The sequence below is a fragment of the Eschrichtius robustus genome, chromosome 6, assembly GCF_028021215.1.
Source record: "Eschrichtius robustus isolate mEscRob2 chromosome 6, mEscRob2.pri, whole genome shotgun sequence".
Classification (NCBI taxonomy): domain Eukaryota; kingdom Metazoa; phylum Chordata; class Mammalia; order Artiodactyla; family Eschrichtiidae; genus Eschrichtius; species Eschrichtius robustus.
The window spans coordinates 141,435,012-141,456,299 of record NC_090829.1 but is presented as its reverse complement, the minus strand read 5'-3'; the positions used below and the strand labels follow the sequence as shown (position 1 = coordinate 141,456,299).

At 41.4% G+C, this 21,288-nt stretch overlaps 1 protein-coding gene across 1 annotated transcript; it reads left to right on the top strand.

The window, feature by feature from the left end:
* The first annotated feature begins 2,205 nt into the window (after window positions 1–2,205).
* Window positions 2,206–20,951, top strand: LCA5L (lebercilin LCA5 like). The gene is made up of 7 exons (XM_068545775.1): window positions 2,206–2,524; window positions 8,359–8,873; window positions 11,514–11,651; window positions 15,997–16,081; window positions 17,469–17,575; window positions 17,742–17,859; window positions 20,221–20,951. The coding sequence occupies exons 1-7, from the start codon at window positions 2,206–2,208 to the stop codon at window positions 20,949–20,951; spliced, it is 2,013 nt and encodes a 670-aa protein (XP_068401876.1).
* The last annotated feature ends 337 nt before the right edge of the window (window positions 20,952–21,288 follow it).

Genomic DNA, 21,288 nt, shown 5'->3' with positions numbered 1-21,288 from the left:
ATAACAATGTGGTGTAGCCTACTTATATTAATACAAATATACTCTAAAACAATTTAATCAACTTAAAGGTAGTTACAGGCCTGATACTAGTCCTCTTACCAGTTTTCAACAGATCAATGAGAAAACTACCATTTAACAGATTGAATATTCCAGAGAGCTGCTTGATATATGCTTTCAAGGTACATGCTAACTAGGAATAGCCAAAAATCAAACTTGGTTTTACCTTGCTGATGACTCTCAGATTCAGTTTCATGAATTAGAATGGAATTCTCACAGGTGAACCCAAACAAACCCATATTCCAGTTACATAGGTAGAAATTTTAGAACAGTTCTGGGTCCTGGGACTTTCAGAATTCTAAAAATGTTCTCTCTTGGGGGACTTCCCTGGTGGTCCAGTGGTTAAGAATCTGCCTTTCAATGCATGGGACGCAGGTTCGATCCCTGGCCTGGGAACTAAGATCCCACATGCCTCGGGGCAACTAAGCCTGTGAGCCGCAACTAAGACCTGACACAGCCAAATAAATTTAAAAAAAAAAAAAATTAAAATGTTCTCTCCCTCTGGTGGGTATAATTTGTGTTTAGCCCAAGTAACTCTTTTGGAAACTGAACCACCCTGGGAAGATACATCTGAGTGTATGAGTGACCTACACCTGTGTAACAAATCCCCCCAAAACTTAACAGCTTAAAACAACAGTGTGGTCGGCCACCGCTCCAAAAAACTACTTTGATAAGATCATGATTTGATTAAAATTAATGGATTAGAGATAGAGAAAATATGGCATTATATAGATTTTTTCAAAATTAAGTAAATACACATTCTAGAAAGCATCTATTAATCTAAATAAACTAAGTTGTTTAGCATAAAATCCCGTTCTTCCATTTTTCTGCAAGATCACTGTTGGTTTCATAACCTCCTGGGGTCGATTCACACGGAAGTTTGCAGTTTTATAAGTCTGTCTCCCGTTCTCAAATGAACACCTACTGGCTGGAAAAACAACGAATGTTTTTTATCCGGTGGGTCAGGAATCCGGGCACAGCTGGGTCCTTTGGCTCAGGATGTCTCGCAAGGCTGCTTCAGCATGTCGGCTGGGGCTGCAGTTACCTCCAGACTCGGGGGGAAGTTCCAAGCTCACCCGAATGGTTGGTGGTAGGATTCCTCTCCCGCAGCCCGCTCGACGGAGGGCCTCAGGTCCTCCCTGGCTGTGGGCCTGAGGCCTCAGTTTTCTGCCATGTGTGCTTCCCCGTGGGTCAGCTTACAACAGGGCAATTGGCTTCCATCAATGTGAGCAAATGATAGAAAAAGCGAGGGTGATTAAGAAGGAAGTCAGAATCCTTTAGTTACCTTACCTTGGAAGCGACACCTGAGTCACACTCGAGGCGACAGGATTATACCAGGAAGTGGGGGTCAGCGGAGGCCCTTAGAAGCTGCCCCTCACGCTGTGTGCATTCCAAAGACAGCCTCAGAAAGGTGCATGATATCTCCCTTCTTTATCACTCTCCAGGGAAGGAAAAGTGACTGACTACACATGGAGGAATCACATGGTTGTTTTCCCAGCTGAATGAACATCTGCAGTTAGGTGACCCTCGGCATCCGGTAGGCAACAGTGAGGTGCTACTTCTGCCTCTTGATAAACAGTGGAGAGGCCTTGGTATCTTCCAGACAATGCCTGATCACCCTTTCCCAAAGCCAAACACACTTCAGACTGAGTCTAAGGAAGCTCAAAGTGGTTCCTACAGAAAGATTCGGGAATAGAACTGGTTTGGGAACTTAACGCATTCTTTTTTTTGTTCTAGCATGTATATATATATATGTATGTACGACTGAATCACTTTGCTGTACACCTGAAACTAACACAACATTGTAAGTCAACTATACTTAAATTAAAAAAAAAAAAAACAGTCAGCCTTAGAGAATGAGACTGTAATTCACTAACTTTTAAATTGTTGTCATTGTTGTTACCTGATGTGAACTTTATATTTCCTGTGAATATAATCTCCCCAAAGTCCAGTCTCAGGAGTCTTACATTTTAGGTAGAAAAAAATATAAAAACCAAACTGAAAATTTTTCCAGAAAATACTTCAAAATAGTGTGTTGTTTTGTATTCCTAATTATTCATTTATAGTTAAATATATTAAAGCACAGGTTCATTTCAATGTCAGTAGCTATAAATCTAAAGATACTTTTCTTCTATTAGGTTGTTTACTATGTCATTGGCTGATCTAACAGAAACAAATCTAGATGGACATTTCCCCAGTGTGGCCTTAGAAAACGGCAGGAGGTCTGCAAAATGCCAGAGCAGCAGCCCAGGTTTTCCCAGGAACAGCAACGATTCCGATAAGAGTGTTGACTACAGGAGATCTCAGTGTTCCTGCAGAAGTTCAAGTTCTCACTCCGATTATTCAGAAGACTTTCTCTCTGAATGTTCAGAAACCGCGGCTAAAAAGAATTACTTAGAGAAGCCTGTAGTAAAAGAAAAAAAGGAGAAGAAAAAGTATAATGTTTCTAAAATCTCCCAACCTAAAGGTAAGAAGCAAAATTTCCCAACCAAGACCAAATTTCTGGTTATAATGACATTATTATTTAATGCACTACTATCTGAAGTGGTCCATATTCAGTTTTATTGTTTTTCCAGATTGTAAATTATAAACATTATAAGTGAGTTTTTATAGAAGGAATGGGAAATAGAGAAATTAAGGATAATTACAAAATAACAGAAAGCTAGGCTTAAAACATAAAGCCTAGCCCTCTTGCACGGCTTACCCTCCTGGAACCCCCTAGTGAGGTTAGTTCCGTTTTTAGTTAACAGGTGGACTTGTTACAGAATACCACAGTACTTGGAACTCACTGGCCTCTTGCCTTTCATCTCAGCTGAAGAATCAAGGTTTCAGTCACCAGTGAAATGTAAATATCTGTCTCAGCACCCCAGGAAGATGGTCTTCGCGTCCGGTGAGGCATATTGGCAAAGATACTCTTTAGAAACAAGGATGGTTCAAAAGGCCGTTAATAATGTCATTTCCTTGTGGATTTTAAAAGTACTCCATCAGCTCCTAACTATCCAAATTGGGATTAGCTTTGCAACACCCTAGACCTCCTAACTCCCCGCCCCCTGCCCAGGCGGTGATTATTCCCAGGCAGGCAGTCCTAGGCTTATAAATATTCCCTATGTAGAAATAGCTGGAACTCTTTTCCCGCTGTGACCGTCAGAACTGCCCAGTCAGTAGCTGGAAAATAGTTAAGAGCCTACTCTCACTGGAGCACATGTAGTGTCACATTTACCCAGTACCTGCCTCCCATCCCCAGCCTGCCATGACCAGCTCTGCCTGGGACCCCCAGTGAAGATCTAGAATCTTCGATTGCCCTTCTTCCCAGCTATAGAGCAGGGATTTTGCGTCTAAGACCCACATCTGCAAACCCCAGGGAATCCTTTGCATTTTTGTGTGTATTTATTTGCGTTTGTGAACTTTCTAGGCAGAAGGACCCATAGTTTTCATCCAGATTCTCAAAAGATTAACAGCCCTTTCTCTGGCGAGGTGGGAGTCCCGCACATCCTGGCAAGGCCCAGGGCAGAAGACTCTGTCATGGGAAGTCTGTTCGGGCATTTGTAGAGATAATCACAACAGCACATAATCATGGACAGGCTCTACAGTCATACTCCCTCGGCCACACTTGAAATTTACGAAACTCTGAAAACCAAACGTTTTTTGTATCTTTGGCACCAACACTGATTTGGCAACAAAAGCCTGATTTGAACTGACATGAGACTGATCTTTATTTATTTCACTTTGCGTGAAATATAATCATATAAATTTCACTACAAAAATATTCACTACAAAAACAAAGCGTGATGTCCCCAGCCCTACTGGGCGTACTTTGGAAAATACTATATGTGCATCACAAAGAATAAACCCCCCAAAATTCAGAAACAGCTTGGCCCCAGGGGTTTATGACAAGAAATCCTCAAACGATATACTACATCTTACATGGAGTCTGGGCTTTTGTGGGACTGCGTGAGAATGCAGTTAGCATTTATAAAACCATTTCTACAAGAAACGAACTGTATTTTGAGTTCTAAGCACCTTATAATTTGACTTTTAAAAACTGATTCCTCGTTTATTTATGCCACAAATATTTATTGTGTCCTTTATGCAAGATACCTGTTCATAAATTGGGAGCAGCCTAAATGAAGTCACTTCACAGTGGACTAGAGCCTAAATTCCATGATCCGAGTGAGGGCTTGCTCTCCCTTGGGTACGCTTTCGTGTATGAATACTCTGAAATTATTTTAAGTAAATCTTGGCTGCATCATTAACCCAAATTATATGTCCCTGAGGATCCTCATACCGGTGTCTGATGACCTTAAAACACTCATTGTAACATCAAGCTTTGTCACAGAATGATGAAAGTGTCTCTTGGTTTATTCTTTTATTCTTTTGTTCTCTCCCAGCTCATGTTTTACAAGTGGTTGCCAAAAAAATTTAATCGGCAAGTAATTGATGAATTAATGCTGGGGTAATGTAATTCTAACCCAAAGCAAAAAGGCGTTACGTTTTAGCCGGTGCAGTCCGTTCTCCAGTGAAGGTTCAATTTCTGTTCAGCTTTCTTATATATAAAAGTAGACCTCTGACCCTCAGGGGCTGGTAACACTGGATCAGGAACCACCACTACAGACCCAGAATTCACTCAAGAATAATAACATCAGAGATTATTTTCAATTCCCATCTTAGAAAAGCAAGTTTTATAGCAGAAAAACATTTCATAGAGAAAAATTATAGGGATAAAAAGAGGACTTCAATATGATAGGATATTTGCTCTGGTCAGATATTGGAGATTTACTTAAATCAATGTAAATAGCGAGCAATATATTTCTATAATTTGATTTTCAAAACATGGTTCTTTCTTTCTTTTGTAGAAAAATGTACTTTCAGAATTCCTTCAATTATATATCCTTCCTTGATGTGTTTTGTGTTTAACACAATGCTAAAATATGTGATAGTCATTCAAAAACTGGTACACAAAAAAGAAGTTATTTTACTGCATTCAATTGTTCTGGACAGCTTTTGCCCTGTTGTCTTTAGTCGGGGGAAGGTGGAAGCCCTACGGTGGGGTTGAGGAGATGCCCTCTCCACTAATGCCAGGGCTCTGGAGAACAGGAAGGGGAAAGGCCTGCCTTTGAACCTCTTCTTACCCTGGTCCTTGAAGGAAGTGAGCTACATCTTTTAAGGTGACCTGGAAGAGAGCGAGAACCCGGCAGAGGGCAGAGCCAGCGCCAGCAGGGACATGGCTCAGGCTAAGTTCCAGAACCAGATTGAGGGTGTGGACGACTTCGGGAACGGAACGGGACCGAGAGACCAAAGAGGAAAGTGGCCAGGAGACGGGCCTACGACGGGGCCAGGGAAAATGGGGGAAGAGACAGCATGGGTACAGCAGTGAGACAGGAGGACAATCGTGCTTTTAAGAGGAGGGGCTGAGGGTGAGGACACACCTGGGGAAACGGACGGGCTGGAGCCAGTGAAGAGGCGAGTGCGGGGCTGTCCTTAGGTCTGTTCAAAAGAGCACAGTTCACTCGTAGTGGGAAGCACACCTGCTCTTAAGCAATGAGAAGAGTCCCTTTTTGGCTAACATGGACTTAAATGTACATGTTTTTGGTGAATTAAGTGTTTTAGCTTAGTGGTTTAACAATTAGTTATCTTAAGAGTAGCTTAATCATTCAGCTAAATCTGCCTTATTTTGTGAAATGGGACAGAAATTGTAAGCTTTACCATTCTTATGTATAGGTTAGGATAATGAGATATAAATCTTTAAGGATTAAACCCTATTTCAAGTTTCCTAACCTTTATTATTATACAAGTATGCATGACATATATGGTATGAATTTATTCTACATCACTCAAATGCAAGTGGGATATTTACCTTTCTGAAGCAAAACAATCTGGTTCTTTCTCTCACACGCACCCTCTAGGGTAGATAAGACATTGGCTCTCAGTCATGTTTGGGGAATGAAGGGAGTATGGGGGGCCTTACACAGACAAGGACATTCGGGGAAGGGTCTCTGGCCCTTCCATCTTCACCACGTCTGTGTTTCTTGTCCAGGCCCGTGTGATTTTTTTTTTTTTAATAAATTTATTTATTTATTTATTTATTTATTTTTGGCTGTGTTGGGTCTTTGTTGCTGCACGCGGGCTTTCTCTAGTTGCAGTGAGCGGGGCTACTGTTCGTTGCGGTGCACAGGCTTCTCACTGTCGTGGCTTCTCTTGTTGCACGGGCTCTAGGTGCGCAGGCTTCAGTAGTTGTGACACGTGGGCTCAGTAGTTGTGGCTCGCGGGCTCTAGAGCACAGGCTCAGTAGTTGTGGCGCACGGTCTTAGTTGCTCTGCGGCATGTGGGATCTTCCCGGGCCAGGGCTTGAACCCATGTCCCTTGCATTGGCAGGCGGATTCTTAACCACTGCGCCACCAGGGAAGCCCGGCCCATGTGATCTTTAAAAGGCCGACACCTCCTGTTTTCGAAGCGCCCAGGCCCTCGGTGCACATCTCGACCTGGGGCCTTGGCCAGTGCCCCGTGCCCGTGGGGTTTAGTCCCCACTCATGCTGACTCTGCCCTCCCATCACTCGAGTCCAGTGTGAGGTGGGGACACAAGCCTCCAGTGCCCACGGAACCCACCACCCCTCATCCCTCCAGGCTCAGGAAAATCTCTTTCTCCTCCACGGTCACACCACCCAAGAGCTGGAAGGCATTACAAGTTGGGGTCAAGTTCAATCATGCTGTACATGGTGTGGAGCCTGAGAGCCCTCACCCACCCCTGTTTTCATCCAGCCTGATCCACACTGCCTGGGTCTAGAACTCCCCCAGCCAGTGCCCAAGGTACTAGAGTGTCCAGCCTGATACAACCACAGACACCTCTTCTCTGGCCTTCTAGTAGGTGTCTTAGAGTCTGACCTCTGCTTCCCAGTTTTCAGTGTGCTCAAAAGTCTATTCCAAGATACTCAAATATTCAACCATAGCCCCTACTACATTGTTCCCAGTGGGAAAATAAAAACCTCTGGAGGCATAGTTGTAAAGACAGTCCATTGGTTATTGATTTGATACCGATCCTATGATCATTGTGAAATCTGTGTGGTCTGTCATGCTCAAGATTCACATGCTTTATCCTCAGAAAGCATCTTCTGTTTCTCTTGACTCGTTGTTTCCACCACAGTTAGAACTGCCTTTCCCACCACCTAGACCAAACACGCTAAGCCATGTCTCAGATGATGTGTGCACACTTGGCCAATAGCTTAGGGTTAGGACTCCAGTGACATTGGCCACTAAGAGCCTTTCTCTCTCCAGGAAGAGGACCATATTTTTTTAGATTCTAGAATCCAGTTTCAATCTCTCTTTCTCAGAGTATAGATATACTAATATGTGCACATGCACGCACACATATATTTACATACACAGATGCACATATGAATATCATACAGATGCACATACAATACATATAGCGCAGTGACAAAGGCACATAGACGTGGGTCTGTCTCACCACTTACCAGCTGTGTGCCCATTGATAAGTGACATCACTCAGCACAGTTTTTTCATCTTTAAAATGGGATAATAATACAATGAGGTTACACATACATTTGACATACTCAAATTCAGTTACATAAGCTTCATGTAATATCATTTAGATGCTTTTTGTTCAAAATAGACTCCCAAATACAAACCATCTAACTAGTTAATTTAGTGCTCACCCAAAAGTAACAGAGGAAAAATTGGTTGTGTTGGGTTTATTGAGAGATGGAATCCTTATATGAATATTCTAAGCAGTTTAATGGCTTTTTAAGGTTCTTTTTAAATATATGAGATCATCATATATATAACATTAGGCTCTAATGTTACACTCTAATTGCCTTGTAACGTTTTGTTGGAAGAATTACATCAGATAATCTACATAAAGCATTTAATTCAATGCTTCACATATGGTAAACCCTTAGTAAATGTTATCGATTATTATGGTTTTTAGTATACCTTTTATGATAGAAATAAGTACAGGTTTCAGAGTCAGAGAAGACCTGGTTTTCAGCTCATTTTATGTCACTTTGTGGTTATGTAACCTTGGACAAATGACTTATAATCTCCAGCTATAAAATAGACTACTACTGACCTTAAAGGATTGTATTAAATGAGATACCTAAACATAAAGTACCTAGCCTAAAGCATGGGTATTTATTCAGTGTTAGTTCCTTCCCCTTCTAGTTTGCGTGTGTGTATGTATATGTGTGAGGGCAGGGGGCAGGGGGTATTACACACGCCTGCATATTTACATATCTACATATCTATATACACATTACTAGTAACAAACTGGATTATCTGCTTACACAGGCCAGAAGGAAATCTCGGGGGAGAAAAAGCACAACTGGAATGCACCATTTTTAAATTCTCAGATCAGCGTGGCTGCCCAGAGACGAGATGCCATGGCTCACCGCATACTCTCAGCGAGGCTTCATAAGATTAAAGAACTGAAAAATGAAGTAGCTGATCTACACCGCAAACTGGAGGCCACAGTCATAGAAAACCAATTTCTGAAACAACTCCAGCTTAAGCACCTGAAAGCTATAGGAAAATACGAGAATTCACAAAATAATCTACCTCAAATTATGGTTAAACATCAGAACGAAGTAAAAAATTTAAGGCAGCTACTCAGGAAATCCCAGGAAAAGGAAAGAGCCGTGTCTGGGAAACTTAGAGAAACAGATAGCGAGCTGTTGAAGACTAAAGATGCCTTGCAGGCACTGCAGAAACTTTCTGAAGACAAAAATCTTGCAGAGAGGGATGAGCTTACTCAAAGATTGTCTGTTCTTACAACAAAAATGGAGGGAAATGACAAACAAATACAGGTCTGTATTTCAGAGGTCTAGAAACATTAAGTTTCCAAAGTTAATAGAGAGAGGGTGCACATTCATCATATATGCCTGTGGAATGAAGCACTACCAGCTGCTGTGCTGAGCAAGAACTCACAGATGGTGGTGTCTGATGGGGAGGGGGCGGGGAAGGGGAAGGGGAGGGCCACAGGAGAGAGAGAAACAGCGCCTTCTGTTGTGCACTGAGCCAGAGGTCCTGTGGCTGTGTTACCCAACCTAACTCGGGTCCGCTTGCCTGCTCACAGTAAAGCCAATCTACTGACACCGGGCTGTAGTGAAGGAAGGTGTTTATTGCAGAGCACCAAGCAAGGAGTCCAGGCAGCTAGTGCTCAAAAGGCCCAAACTCCCTGATGGCTTTCAGGGAAAGGTTTTTAAAGACAGGGTGAGGGAGGGGGGACGTGGGCTGTGTGATCACCTCGTGGACATTCTTCTGATTGGTTGGTGGTGAGGTAATCGGGAGTCAGCATCATCAACCTTCTGGTTCCAACCCGACTGCGGTCTCCATGCTGGTGGGCAGCATGCAGTTAACTTCTTCCACCTGATGGGGTTTCAGTATCTACAGAACAGCTCACAGGACATGGCTCAGAATATTAACTGTAGCCCCTGAGGAGGGACTAAAGGTCCTTGACTTTGTTTAATGACTAAACTGTTATTATTTTGTCTTTCTTGACTATTTGCCTTTCTTTCTGCATTTTCTCATGTCTCTGATTAAATTTACTCTTTGGAACTCAGGAAAGGCCTAAGAGGATAAAGTTTTTCTACAGACCAGAGGCAGACGGAGGACATTGCAGGGGGTGGGGTGAGGGATTCTGTCCTGGGAAGGCCCTGTGTGGTTCTGCTCAGCTACAGCTGGGCTCATTTATCTGGAAATGACCGTTCTCTCAGTCAGTCCAGCTGCTGAGGTCAGGGGAGTTTGTTCACATGCTGAAGGGGGTTGTGCTGTGCTGTGTTGTGGGAAACCTCTCCTAGAAAGCAAGCCTCTACTCCAAACTGCCTTCTTAAAAGGCTACTTCCCTAAACCCTGAGTGCATCTCCTCGCCACCCCCCTCCTTGTTCTCTCCCTCATCAGTCTGTCGAGACATTTCTAATGTCCTAGAAATAGAAAATTTCCCCAGGTAATATTCCTGGGGACAGATAGGGAAAAGGAATTTAAATAATTTTAGAAATGAATAGATAGATATTCCTCAAGGGTGCATGGTGGTCAAAAGCCTGGGGATTACATTGCAAGGGATGATTTGGGAGAACACTCTGATCATATTGAGAATTCTGCCTATTTTACATTAGGTAGTTTTGGTCTCTATGGACATAAACACACATGGAAGTAATTTACTGTTTAATTCCCTAATGGTGAGAGACAAGTATTTTCAATGATCTTGAAATAATAATAAGATGTGAAGTTCATTTCAGCCACTTTTTTTTCTGTTATTTCTTTTTTGGTAAAACCCTCCTCTATTTTCAAAGAGAATTTTCTCACATAAAATGGATATGGGAGCTACAGGAAATAATGAGCCACCTCATTTTTCATTCATGTAAATAGTGTACCAAACTTCTAACGTTTGGCCTTTCAGGTAGGATTGGATCCATCTTAGCATCTGTCTGTCATGTGAAAGTAAATGTATTTGTATCTCATCTACATATTTTTTACACAAACATGTTTAAGTAGCTCATGTTTTTATACTACAACCAAAACCAAAAAGAATTTGAGAACTAATCAGCTATTTTCTTATCGGAGGCACTTGGTTGTATGGGAAATTTCATTTGGTTGTAGGGCATTTGGTGGGAGAAAAAGTTTGTGGGCCAAAACATGTCGGTATTTTTTTTAATGTTAATATGTTAGGAAATGGGATTTTTAGCGATTATTTCGTCCTATTAGCTTACCATGTTTTCCACTTTAATGAGAAAGTATTAATGTTGTAATGAGGGAAACCACACTTTATGGAAAAGAAGGAAAGAAAAGGCCTTTTGGCCAAGCTCCTGTCAAAGTCCCGCTCAAACGGTTCTCCAGTAAAACAGTTCTTGTTCCACAGAGAAGGCGAATATGCAACAGTGAGTCCTTCGTATTTATAGATGGTTACTGTGCTAAGTCAGTCGTTTCATTGGCTTATAATCCATCCACGTGGTGTGGCTCTGTGAGACCCCATCATAACTTCCCGTCTCAGTTATCTGAGAATCATAGTCCGAGTGTGATGGTCTGCACTGACGCTGGTCAACTCTTTGGCAAGAGAGACTTGAAAGGTTTTCACGGAGTGCACCATGCCAAGTTAGCGGTATACTTCATTTCAACAGAACTGCTTAGGTTTAGTTGTAAAGTATAACGTTGATTTTATTTATTGATTTTTCAGGATCTGTTCCAAAAATTTTTTTTACCAAATTCCAGAGTGTAAAAAACATTAGGCTGGAAACATGATATTTATTCCCTAGAGTTGGGATCTGGAATTTTTTGGCTTTTTGTGTGTGTGGTAATATTTAGTTCTAATATGTGTCCTCTAGATAAGCCATCCACTAAAATTGTATTAAAATTTTGCACTTTTCATAAATGTAATTAGTTCCATTACAGTCGAAGATTTTTATGATACTGCACTGGTTCCAGAGAGTTGAAATATATACTATTTTCAGAGCTTGGAGAAACAACTGAGGCTGAACAATAAAGCCTTTACTCAGCAGTTGGCCTTTGAGAACCGGAAGACCTCAGCAGCTCAAGCAGCTACAAAGACTCTGCAAATGGAAGTAAAACACCTTCAACAAAAACTTAAGGTACTTCTTTTAAAGCAAAATGTAACAAAATTTGTGAAATGCTGCTTCCCAAAATATCAGAGCTATTTATGCCTAATACATCTTTAAATTACTTAACTTCAAGTATAGCTTTCTCAAATTAACTTTTTTCCCTACAACCATATGAACAGAGGATCTGAAATTATGAGAATCAGTTAACAGCCTGGTGAATATGTAATTAGAAAAATTAAAACTCTTGTCTATTCATTCACAAGACTTCTTATTATCATTTTTATCTCATCACATGAAGTAATATTGTACTTTGTTAACATTTTAGTGGAACCCAAAATAAGTTTTTCTATTTAAAAAATTCACTTATAACATTAAAATATTTAGAGTAATTTTTGTGGCCCATAAATTCATTTTTTCATTTTTTTTATTGAAGTATAGTTGATTTACAATATTGTGTTAGTTTCGGGTATACAGCAAAGTGATGCAGTTATATTTTTTTCAGGTTATTTTCCATTATCGTTTATTACAAGATATTGAATATTGTTCTCTGTGTTGTACAGTAAATCCTTGTTGCTTATCTACTTTATATATACATAAATTCATTTTAAAGCCTCACTTGCAAATATGCTTACAAAACTGTCTTTTAAAATGTGCCCGGGCTTCCCTGGTAGCGCAGCGGTTGAGAATCTGCCTGCCAATGCAGGGGACACGGGTTCGAGCCTTGGTCTGGGAAGATCCCACATGCCGCGGAGCAACTAAGCCCGTGCGCCACAACTACTGAGCCTGCGCGTCTGGAGCCTGTGCTCCGCAACAAGAGAGGCCACGATAGTGAGAGGCCACGATAGTGAGAGGCCCGCGCACCGCAATGAAGAGTGGCCCCCGCTTGCCGCAACTAGAGAAAGCCCTTGCACAGAAACGAAGACCCAACACAGCCATAAATTAATTAATTAATTAATTAATTAATTTTTTAAAAAAAAGTGCCCTCACTTGGAGAGTATTATGCTAAGTGAAACAAGTCAGACAGAGAAAGACAAATACTCTATGATAGCACTTATTTGTGGAATCTAAAAAATACAACAAACTAGTGAATATAACAAAAAAGAAGCAGACTCACAGAACAAACTAGTGGTTACCAGTGGGGAGAGGGAAGGGGTAGGGGCATTATAGGAGTAGGGGAGTAAGAGGTTCAAATTATTAGGTATAAAATAAGCTACAAGGATGTATTCTACAACACAGGGAATATACCCAATATTTTATAATAACTATAAATGGAGTTTAACCCTTAAAAATTGTGAATCACTATACTGTACACCTGTAACATATAATATTGTACAGCAACTACACTTCAATTTTTTAAAAATCTGCCCTAAAAATGAGAATTAAAAATATTTTCTTTGGGGAGTTCCCTGGCGGTCCAGTGGTTCCATCCCTGGTTGAGGAACTAAGATCCCACAAGCTGTGCAGCTCCGCCAAAAGAAAAAAAAAACATTAAAAAAAATTTACTTTTCAGACTTTTGTTCTTTCTGCCTTCAAGATTTCTAAAATGCGCAACAAGTTGGAAAAGCTAGATAAAATACTTAGGAAATATAGGTCGTTCAAGCCTCAGTCAGTAAATCTTAAGCATGATTCTTTAAGACAAGAATCTTTAACTTTTATGATAAACAGGAAATACAGGTTTCCCGGGAGCCTTCAGAGCACTCAGAGACAGGGAAGAAAGTTGGATGTAAACTCTCCCTTTGTAAAGCAGGGAAAAGAGTTCTGTTTCATTCTTCTCTGGAGCCTCAGGAAACTTCAGAGAGAAGAATATGCCAGAAAATGGGCGTGGCTATAGGAACTACCTTAGAAGTCTAACAGAAGAGGCTTCAAGATCCACTGGTCAAAGCAAACACACACACACATATGTAGACACAATCAGGGAATTTTAAAATAAAGTTTGTGCTTTCATATGCAGCCATGTGCACATATATACTATACAGTCATTAAAAAACAATTTTGACAGGAGAAAAGCTTAATAATTAATGAAATGCTTAATGAAAAGAAGGAAACAAAATTCTATATACAGTAAGATCCTAATTTATTTTTAAAAAGAAAAGTAAATATACGCAATGGATTTCTGTGCATCTGTAAAATGGAATGAGGGTTCTTTATATTGTAATATGGAGCAATCGCCAGGATATATTGATAAGTGAAAAAAGGAAGGCAGAGGGAAGTGTGTAGCATGCCATCATGCAAGAAAAGGAGACAATACAAATATATCTACAAATTTCCTTATATTTTGAAAAAAGCATAGTAGGATAATAATGGAAATGGGGAGAAAATAGAGTAGAAGGGACAGCTATAGAACCTAGATTTCCTTGAATATCTTTTTGGTAGATTTGACTTTGGAAATATGTAAATATTTTGTGTAATTATGAAGCAGAATGAAATGTAAAAAAAAAAAAAAAAAAAAATCAAAAAACGTTCCCTAAAAATCCAGAGTAAAATGAAAAAAAAAAATGAGCCCACTGTGTATTCCGGTGTAGGCATAATGTCACAGAGAGACACCACTCCAAGAGACTTAAAACACATCAATTTCACTGCATATGCCTAGTGAAATACACTCTGATGACAGAGTTGGTACGGTTATTTTGAGACTGTTGTATATATCTTATGGGATAAAGCACATAATGAACTATGTTGGTGTCATTGAGAACTGGGATTTGGGGGATGGAAGAAAGAAAATACAGAAGTAAGATAAGGTCAAATAAAAATTCTGTAGTCCTGACTGTGAAGTGAAGTGAAAGTATGATTTTATGATACATTTTATCTTTACAAATAAATACATATTTCCTAATGTGACCCACTCACTAACAATGAATACCCCTAGTGACATACTATGGTCTTCAAAATCCATAACCCACTAAAAAGAACTAAGGCACCTTAAAAAAATTCTAGGTCTGGAGCATGAACTATACTATGTGAGCCTGGGACATATAGAGAAGCAAGGAAAGCAAAGTTTACAAAGCAAGGTTTACAAAGAACCATTAGGGTACTGTCAAAGAGATTCAGGAGCCAAAGATGGTTCTTACTGGCCAAAGATGGGGCAATTTAGGATCAGTAAAGATAACTGTGTGGATTGAAACTTAGCAAATATACAGAAATCAGAAAGTTCATAAGGATATTTACAAAACAAAACACCTCAGTGATTACTCAGTCACCTTTAGAGGATACTAGGGAACCAGCACACTATTTCAAAAACTGGTAAATAAAGGAAAAGAAACAATTACTTTTACCTTTCCTATACTCAGAGTAAACAAGTAATTTGTGAGAAGGGAAGACCTTCCATGTAAAGGCATTCCCATCGATAATGAAGAAGAAATGAAAGGATGAGAATATCACTATTTTGGAACTTCTAATGAAATAGTGGATCTGAGCAATGATCGTCACAAAGGGAAACCATCTGATGCTATGCACTTCCTGACAGACATACACACCTCCACCTAGGGAGTACTATTGCCAGAAAAAACATACGTAGATCTGATTAAACATTTAGCTCTAACAACCAATTTAAGAGAAATATGGTAGCAGGGGAACATGACAAGCAACACCTCAGGGATGCAATCAGCAACATCAGACTGTGGCAAACTCTACAGCACAAACTACCCAGTTTCCACAACAAATAAATATCAAAGTGAAACAAATAAAAGAGATGAGGGTGGGAACTTATAGATTAACAGAGACTGTGAGGAAAAACTCAACAACCAAAAAACAACCCAACTCAAAGATGGGGCTTCCCTGGTGGCTCAGTGGTTAAGAATCCGCCTGCCAATGCAGGGGACACGGGTTCGAGCCCTGGTCCGGGAAGATCCCACATGCCGCAGAGCAACTAAGCCCATGCGCCACAACTACTGAGCCTGCACTCTAGAGCCCGCGAGCCACAACTACTGAGCCCACGTGCCACAACTACTGAAGCCCTTGCGCCTAGAGCCTGTGCTCCGCAACAAGAGAAGCCACCGCAATGAGAAGCCTGCGCACCACAACAAAGAGTAGCCTCCGCTCGCCGCAACTAGAGAAAGCCCGTGCACGGCAACGAAGACCCAACACAGCCAAAAATTAAATAATTAATTAATTAATTTAAAAATATATATATTGTCCACGTCACAATGGTTTATCACTCTGTTAAAAAGCTAGTGCTTTTTTTTTTTTTTTTTTTCTAAAGCTAGTGCTTTTGGATGTCGGGAATGATATATAATGATCTGGCCCATTTCTGTTTCTGCTGGAACCTATAGATTTTATTCAAAGAACACTGAGCTCACTTTAAATTGTTTTTTTACAAGAAATCAAGGTTGATAAAAGCAAACAATTATAGAAATATTGGTATTGTGCTTCTCTTTAGGAGAAAGGTCGAGAGCTGGAAATTAGAAACATCTATACTAACCAGATACTTAGAAATTTACGTGACAAAGAAGATTACCCAAAAGGTAAGGTATGTTTTAATTATTTTTGCTCGAAATCTATTTTGAAGTATCTAGTCAGATTTTCTAACTTATATCACCAAGATAACAGACATTTAAAAAAATTGTTTTGTTAGGCATTGAGACACATTTTGTGATTCTAGAATAACAAAACTGTGACATAGTTGAAACAGCTAGAAGAGAATAGAGAGGCTTTCCCATGTTCCCATCCTCCACTCGGGCTTTTATGTCCTTACTCGGGTGAATGAGAGGGTAACTTTCAACTTGATGCAAAATGTCTGCCAAATGCTGGACTTTCTAGGTAGATCTGTTGGCCACTGTGTGTATTTTTAAGGTTAACTTTATTTAGGTACAGTTTACCCCAATACGATGCACCCGTTTTAAGCGTGCAATTCCATGGGTTTTGACAAGTGCTTATACCCATGTAACCACCACCTCCCTCAAGATTTAGAACACCCGCCCATCTCCTCAGGAGGTGCCCCTCATGCCCCTGGCAGTCAGGGGTCCCCCAGCCCCAGCCCAAGACAACCTCGGATTTCCTCAGTCACAATAGCTCAGTTTGCCTGTTCTAGAATTTCATGAGTGGGATCATACAGCAGGTCCTCTTTGGTGTCTGGCTTCTCTTGGCCAGCATGTTTTTGAGACTCATCTATGCTGTGCTACCGTCATTAGTTTGTACCTTTTTATTGCTGAGTAGTATCTTTTCCTTCAAGACAGGATGTACTTATTCCCTCCCCGCCAAGATCTCCCAGGGTAAGATTCTGCTCAGAAGAGGCACAATAGGAACACTTGCCTCTCATTTTGCTACAAGTAACTATGTGTTTACTTTTCAAGGCAACAACCTCAGATTTCCTTGCCTGCCTTTGTTTGCTTTTGGTTTACAATCCAGAACAACAGCCAGCAGAGAAGGTGATAAAATCAAACATGGGGTCATTTAAATGGGATAACACTTCAAGGAAAGTGGCTGCTGGGTTTAGCGTTCATGCCCTTTAGCGTGGGCAATCCAACCATCGATAACCAAGAGCTCTGACACAGGAGACAGGATGGCGCACCCTCTCACAACTGCGCGGCTAGGTTTTGAATCCCTTCTGCCAGCAGGGACAGCCGTGTCCTCCAATGGCAATGCCGACCCATCCTAACGCCTGCTTCTTTGGTACTTTACCACTGTGAAAGCCATAACCTCTGGGGCCCACAATAAGGCAAAACAGGCGAGATGCTACGGGAAAAAGTGCAACTGGCAAATGTTATATATTTACTGAAAATCTTTAGAAAACATCTACTATACTTTGTTTTATTATTACATTACAAACTTCAGTTGTTATTTTATATTTAAAGTCAATATTGCTTCCAAACGTAAAATATGTTTCTAACATATAATATACCTGTTCTGTAGTTTCTTCAACAAAGTCAGTACAAGCAGACAGGAAAAGTGTTTCATTTACAAGTATGCGACACCAGGAAACCCAAAAATCGGAAGATGTTCCATCTTTGACAACTAAGGTACAGCAAATTTGAATTCTTGCAGTGTCTAATTAAACATATCTTTACAAAAATAAGCTTTACTCACTTGTTCTATACAAAAAGTATTTGTATTCATTAAATAAAACACAATTTTAAATTACTTCTACTGCCAAAAATATGTTTTTGCCACTTTTCTAAATTATAGGGTAAAAAGACAAGAGGAAACATTGGTCATAAAGAAAAATCGATTGAAATAATCCATGCAATTCCTCACTGTATCAGTAAACTACCAAACCAAGAGGACTCCAAGAGAAAATATGAAGGTAATTTTAACAACTTTCAAAAGTTTCCTTTACTTTTTTTTTTTGTGGGGGGGGGGCGCTGCATTGGGTCTTCGTTGCTGTGCGCGGGCTTTTCTCTAGCTGCAGCAAGCAGGGGCTACTCTTCGTTGCGGTGCGCGGGCTTCTCGTTGCAGTGGCGTCTCTTGTTGCAGAGCACAGGCTCTAGGCGCGAGGGCTTCAGTAGTTGTGGCACGTGGGCTCAGTAGTTGTGGCTCGCGGGCTCTAGAGTGCAGGCTCAGTAGTTGTGGCTCACGGGCCTGGTTGCTCCGCGGCATGTGGGATCTTCCAGGACCAGGGCTCAAACCCGTGCCCCCTGCATTGGCAGGCGGATTCTTAACCACTGCGCCACCAGGGAAGCCCCATTTTGGTAATTCTTACTGTCCTAGAAAGTTTCCTCATTCACTTGACAAATATTTTCTGCGCATATACTGTGTCAGGCACTGCTCCGGGCCCTGGGGACAAAATGCCCCGCCCTCGGGAGCCTGTGCCCTTGGGGAAGACCTGTGGGGCTGCCAGAGGGCGGTGGGTGCTGGAAAGAAGGTCCCCTCCGAGGAGGGGGCAGGGAAGGGGCTGAGGGTGAGCTGACAGCAGCTCAGGAGACTAGAAGGAAGTGATCCACGCGGAACCTCGAGAAGAGAAGGTCCCACGGACGCTGGGCCCAGAGGAGGGGTCGCACAGGGGGCGACGAAGTAGGAGGTGGCGTGTCGGAGGGGGCGGTGGGCAGGGCGCTTCGGCCACGGTGAGGACCGTGGAGCCGGGAAGGAGCTGGAGCGGAGGAGGGACCAGACCCGCTCCTGGGCGGCGGCGGGGAGGCCAGGCGGCGCTGGGGAGGTCGTGGAAGGTAAGTACTTTCCCCCACGTTCTCAAATGCTAACATTCTCATCAGGTATCACAGGGCAGAACATTAACAGCTATTCAGAGTCAATTGTACGTTTGACTGGCTTCCAGGCTCAGCATTAATTCTTTTTTTTATCTACTTTTTTTTTTTACTTTTTATTTTATATTGGAGTACACCATTCTTGAAACATACTTCTTTCTCCTGCTAGTATTATTTTCATTTTCCTAGAGTATAAGTGAATAATTTTATTCCAGAATGTAGTCACATGAGGAAATGTTCCAACTCTTTGCACACCCGATATTGTCCCCATCCTCCCTCACAAATGATGGCCTCACTGAGCGGTTCGCTGTTAGCGAAGCTGTTTGCTCAGAACCCGCGAGGGTCTGGTCCTCTGAGGAGGGGAGAGCTGCACACAGGCCTTCCTCGGCGCCTGGGGAAGGATCTGCAGGGGAAGGGACATCTTTCCACACAACAGTATTCTGCGATCATCTCCTCCTGGCAGTGCACGCTCACCTCCTCATTCAGTAACTCAGTTTCCACAGTCCCATGCGCTCTAATCCATTTAACCAGGAATCCTTGAACAGATGTTCAGGATGTTTCACTCTTACTAAACCAGGCTACAGGACTTCACTGGTGGTGCAGTGGTTAAGAATCTGCCTGCCAACGCAGGGGACATGGCTTTGAGCCCTGGTCCAGGAAGATCCCACATGCCGTGGAGCAACTAAGCCGGTGTGCCACCACTACTGAGCCTGCGCTCTAGAGCCTGCGAGCCACAACTACTGAGCCTTTGTGCTGCAACTACTGAAGCCCGCGCGCCTAGAACCCATGCTCCACAACGAGAAGCCACTGCAGTGAGAAGCCCGCGCACCACAACAAAGAGTAGCCCCCGCTCGCCACAACTAGAGAAAGCCCACACGCAGCAACGAAGACCCAATGCGTCAAAAATTAAATAAATAAATAAATAAATTTATTGGCGGAGAAAAAAACAACAGGCTGCAGTGAACATCTTTAGACTCATCTTTGTGTATTTCTGTAGGGTTTGGTTCTACAAGTGAAGTTGCTGGGTCTAAGACCATGTTCACTTAAAATTTTTATAGATACTACCAAATTGCCATCCAAACTACATACCAGCTTACAAAGCCACCAATGCGGAACCAAAGTTCCAACTTCCCCATATTCTCTCCAACTCTGGAAATTATTTGCCAATTGGATGGGTAAAAAATATTCTCTTGTTTTAACGGGCACTACATCTAGCTGGTGGTGTTGAACATCTATTAATAACATATTGGCAAAGTTTATGAATATCATTGTCTTTTGGTTTCATAATTCTCACTTATCTGGTATGTTCTAGGAAAGTATAACATTTCAAGCTCGTTAACAGCACCTTTCCCTGTATTTTCTTTCCTTTTTGTCAGTAGGTGTAAATAACTGTGCTCAACATGCCATCTTGAAATAGAAGTCCATTAATTTTAAACATCAGTAAATTAACTATTTTTCTACTACAGATTTATCAAAGGAAGAGGAACATTTGGAAGCACAGCCATCTCTGGAGAATATTGGACGACAGAGAGAGAGAACAGAAGATCAAGAAAAGAAAACCACTTTAGTGAAAGAAGAACAGGAACTACCACCAAAAAGAATTCAAGTAATCCATCCCGAAGGGGAAAGTGGTCAGGAAGACGATACAGTAAATGAAAAGTCTAAAAGAAGTCCAGAAATAAGGGAAATGGGCGAAATGCCAGCTAAAAATGCTGCTCCAAATATCAAAATACCCTTCAGACAAAGAAAGCATTATTCATTCACAGAAGCGGTCGAAAACTTGCATCATGGGCTTCCTGCCTCAGGCGGGCTGGCCAATGCAGGCAGCACGAGGTGCACTCATAGCACAGGCAAGCACCACAGCCACGGGGAAGAACTGAGGCTGGAGCATCCTACTGTCACCTATGAACCCTCTTTTGGTAAATCTTCCAGAACAAAAGCAAAAGACACAACTTTCAGAGAGAAGAAAAGCAGTCTCATGGAAGAACTCTTTGGATCAGGCTATGTCTTAAAAAATAACCAAACAAGCACTGCTGTTATGAAGGGGCCTGAGGAGACTTTGCAGAGTAAGATGATGCATCATTTACCCCCTAGTCAGGCCTCCACCAGCAATGCTTTCGGAGATTCTAAAGTAACTGTGGTAAATTCTATTAAGTCATCTTCACCTACAGAAGGAAAGAGAAAAATAATTATTTAAATACATTCCAATATCCTAATCCACTCTGGTTTGATATTCTGGTTTTATGTGCCTTTAATCTCGTAGTTTTAATGTGTGTGTGTGTGTGTGTGTGTGTGTGTATGTGTGTTTTCAGTACTTAAAGTGACTTTGAATAATTAAGGTTTTGTTTTATTGCTAATCTAATTTTTAAAAGTTCATGGTATATTAGCCAATGACAACATTTCAAATACAAAATTACATATTTTTTCTTCTACAACTGTAACATGTCCATTATCTTTTGGAAGACTGATTTATTACATGGCTTCAATATACTATGGGATTCCATAGCTAGTAAGTGTAAGTTAGTCAACCTAAG

Bases quoted from the DNA above. Each gene is read 5' to 3' on its own strand.
- LCA5L (XM_068545775.1), top strand. From the start codon at position 2,206: ATGTCATTGGCTGATCTAACAGAAACAAATCTAGATGGACATTTCCCC. The intron at 2,525-8,358 runs GTAAGAAGCAAA...CTGCTTACACAG, and splicing joins TAAAATCTCCCAACCTAAAG to GCCAGAAGGAAATCTCGGGG. The intron at 17,576-17,741 runs GTACAGCAAATT...TCTAAATTATAG, and splicing joins TTCCATCTTTGACAACTAAG to GGTAAAAAGACAAGAGGAAA.